General features: G+C 64.7%; 1 protein-coding gene across 1 annotated transcript in view; it reads right to left on the bottom strand.

The window, feature by feature from the left end:
* The window catches only part of CACNG8 (calcium channel, voltage-dependent, gamma subunit 8), a 15551-nt gene that overhangs the window by 2051 nt on the left and 10687 nt on the right, over window positions 1-2813 (bottom strand). The window contains exons 3-5 of the mRNA XM_012733544.1: window positions 2656-2739; window positions 1443-1583; window positions 5-370 (exon numbers count right to left, since the gene is read on the bottom strand). Of these exons, the coding sequence (XP_012588998.1) occupies window positions 5-370; window positions 1443-1583; window positions 2656-2739 (591 nt within the window). The remainder of the gene's footprint in view (window positions 1-4; window positions 371-1442; window positions 1584-2655; window positions 2740-2813) is intronic.

Genomic DNA, 2813 nt, shown 5'->3' with positions numbered 1-2813 from the left:
CCGCCGGGAGACGCGTCCCGCGACGGCGACGGCTCGCTGGAGCGGGAGCTAGAGCGGGAGCGGCGGCGGTAGCGGAAGCGGTAACTGGGCAGACGGAGGATGGCCGAGGGGCCGCTCCCGCCACTGCCGCCCGCGCCCCCGCCGGCCTTGAGCAGGTCCGAGCGAGACTGGCAGTGCGCCTCGCGGCTGCGCTCGATGTAGATGTTGACGGCCAGCACGCCGATGACCTCGGCCAGGATGAACGACAGCCCGCCGAAGTAGAAGGACCAGCCGTACGAGTAGTGGTTCTTCTTCTCCTCGTCCCGCTTCGGGCCCGGCTCGCCCGCGTTGGCCGAGATGTACACGATCACGCCAATGATGTTGCTCAGGCCTGGGCGGGGACGGTCAGACAGGAGCCTCGATCCCCGGGGCGCGCGCCCAGGCCCCAACCCTACCTGGTTTCCCTACCGCCCACAAGGGGGTCCAGGCGCCCCCTTCGCCTCCCAAAGCCAAGCCAGGGCGCTGGTGGCTGAGCCCGGTCCCCAGAGTCTGAACTGCACCCCCAAGGCCCATACGGTCCAGGGCTCGCTCCAGGTATACACCCCTCCTCTGCAGGCCGAGGCCCCGCCCACCACTGGTCTAAGCTCCACCCCACCAAAAGAGGGCCCAAGGTAGCCCCAAGTGATCTAAACTCCCCCAGCCGTCCCCGCCCCACCCCAGCCCCAAGCTGTCCAGGCAAAGGCCGGCCCGGGTCTAAACTCCTCCTGGTCCAGGTTCTGTCCTCGCTAGTCTGGGCCCCAGCCCCAGAGGGCTGAAACCCCACCAGCCCCCCTTCACTGGTCTGCCCTGTCCCCCACCCAGCTGATCCAGGCCTTAGCCTGATCGATCGGTCCAAACTTCACCCCTGACGACAAGATGCGGGCCTGAGTGTCCGTCCAGGTTAGACGCTGACTGGCCTGCCTCCGCCCTTTACGTGGTAAACCCGGCCCTCCCCAGGTCCCAAGCGCTGCTCCCTGACTGCAGGCCTCTGGCCCTAGAGGACAAGCTCCTTCCGGCCATGCCAACCTAGTTGTAACTCTCCCTTCTGCTCTAAATCCCAGCCGAAGTTGGTGCCAGGACCTGCTCCTTCCAGGAGCCACCTGAGCCTGCGCGGTCCCTCCCTAGCGCAGGTCAACTCTGCGCTCTCCAAAGCCCCCCTGGCTAGTTTCTGGTCTCAAGGCTCCACCCTCTTCCTTGAGCTGGACCTGGGGTTTCTTAACCCCAGCCCCCGGGAGTCCCAGCTCTCCCGCTGGACCTCGGTCCCAAAGAGGACGCACAGGCTACACCTACCTTGCCCAGCGGGTGGCGATGGAGCTTGGGAGAAGCCTAGGAAGGCTTCGGGCCCCAGGGGGCGCCTGGGGCAGGGTGGCTGTGTGCGCGCGGGTGGGCAGCTCCCGCCGGCCGCCCCTCCCTCTGCCTCTCACCTGCTGCCACGAACAGGATCCCTGCACCCAGAATAATGTTCCGCTTGGACTTGTAGACCCGGGAGGCCGCCACACACACTCCCCCGAGCAGCAGCAGGATGGCGCTGAGGATGGGGAAGATGCTGGAAGCCCGGACGACTCCTGCGAGGCACAAGAGCAGGGGAGGGGACTCCGGGTTAGCGGGCTGCTGCGCCCCCGCGCCTCCGGCCGCGCGCTGCCTCTCCAGCTGTCCCGCTCTGGCGAGGTTTTGGCTACTTTGTCTCTGCTTCATTCTCCTTTACAGTTTGTTTCCGGCCTGAACTCCTGTTTCTTTTCGCCAACCTGTTCCTTCTTCCTCGGTTGGCATACCCGCCCTCCCCCACCCCGCCCCCCACAAGTGGTTTCTCTAAATCTCTCCTCCCCTTTCCCGCTGAACTCTGCTTCCCTGTGGTCCCGGGGCTTCCCTCTCCGCTCCTCGCACGCTTCTTCCCTGCGCCTCTCCTGCTTCTGCATCTTTCCTTTCCCGATTCCTCCTTCTAGCAAGTGTGTTAAGCTCCCTCCTCTTCTGCCTGGCTTCCTCTCCAGCCACAGGTCTCCCTCCCAGCCTCGCTCTCCTCTCCCGTCACCCCCCTTCGTCTACCTACGCCCCCCCCTTGGTTTCCCCTCTTGCCCTGCTCCTCTGCTCCCTCTCCCCCCTCGCTCCCTCCCCGCTCTCTTTGTCTTCCACTCTCCCTCTCTGCAGTCCTCTCCATCAACCTCCAGACCCCAGGCAACCGGATTTCGCGATTTCTGAGCCGGGCTGAGGTCGCAGCCAATCATAAGTCTGGGTTTGCCGCGTTCTCGAGGTAGCGACCAATCACACCGCAGGCTTTCCCAGCCGGCTCCTCAACGTGGCCAATCCCCGCCGCAGATTGCCTCACCGCTCCAGGGCGCAAGGGCCAATCACTGCCCGGGAATGGACAACCAGTCACAGCGCCAAGTGGCAAGCGAGCGCGCGAGAGAGCAAAACGCCGCCAATCAGCGTCGGGGATTCCCCCCCTCGGCCCGCCCCAAGGTGAGAGGAGGGGGCGGGAAAGGGAGCACTGAGCCAATCGGGGACCAGAGGATCTCAGTGTCTAGACGTCATTGGCTGGCAAACTCATCTTTGCACGTCGATCTGGGTTCCGGGCCCAACCCCTTCTCCACCCCCCCAAGTTCTGCAGCCCCCCAGTTCTGTCCCGGCACCCCCACGTACGGAGCAGATACTCCGCGCTGTCATGGTCGTAGTCCGTGTCCTCCGGAAAATGGTTGATCTTTACGCAGACGCCTCTTTTCAACCCTGGAGGGGAGGGATGGGTTGGAGGTGGTGGGAACTTACTTGCTTTAACTGCTGAGGGACCCGGGTGGGAGAAG

The sequence above is a fragment of the Condylura cristata genome, unplaced genomic scaffold (genome assembly GCF_000260355.1).
Source record: "Condylura cristata isolate star-nosed mole 26May11 unplaced genomic scaffold, ConCri1.0 scaffold00041, whole genome shotgun sequence".
NCBI lineage: Eukaryota > Metazoa > Chordata > Mammalia > Eulipotyphla > Talpidae > Condylura > Condylura cristata.
Note: the sequence above shows the minus strand (reverse complement) of the source record. Positions and strands in the feature narration are given on the sequence as shown.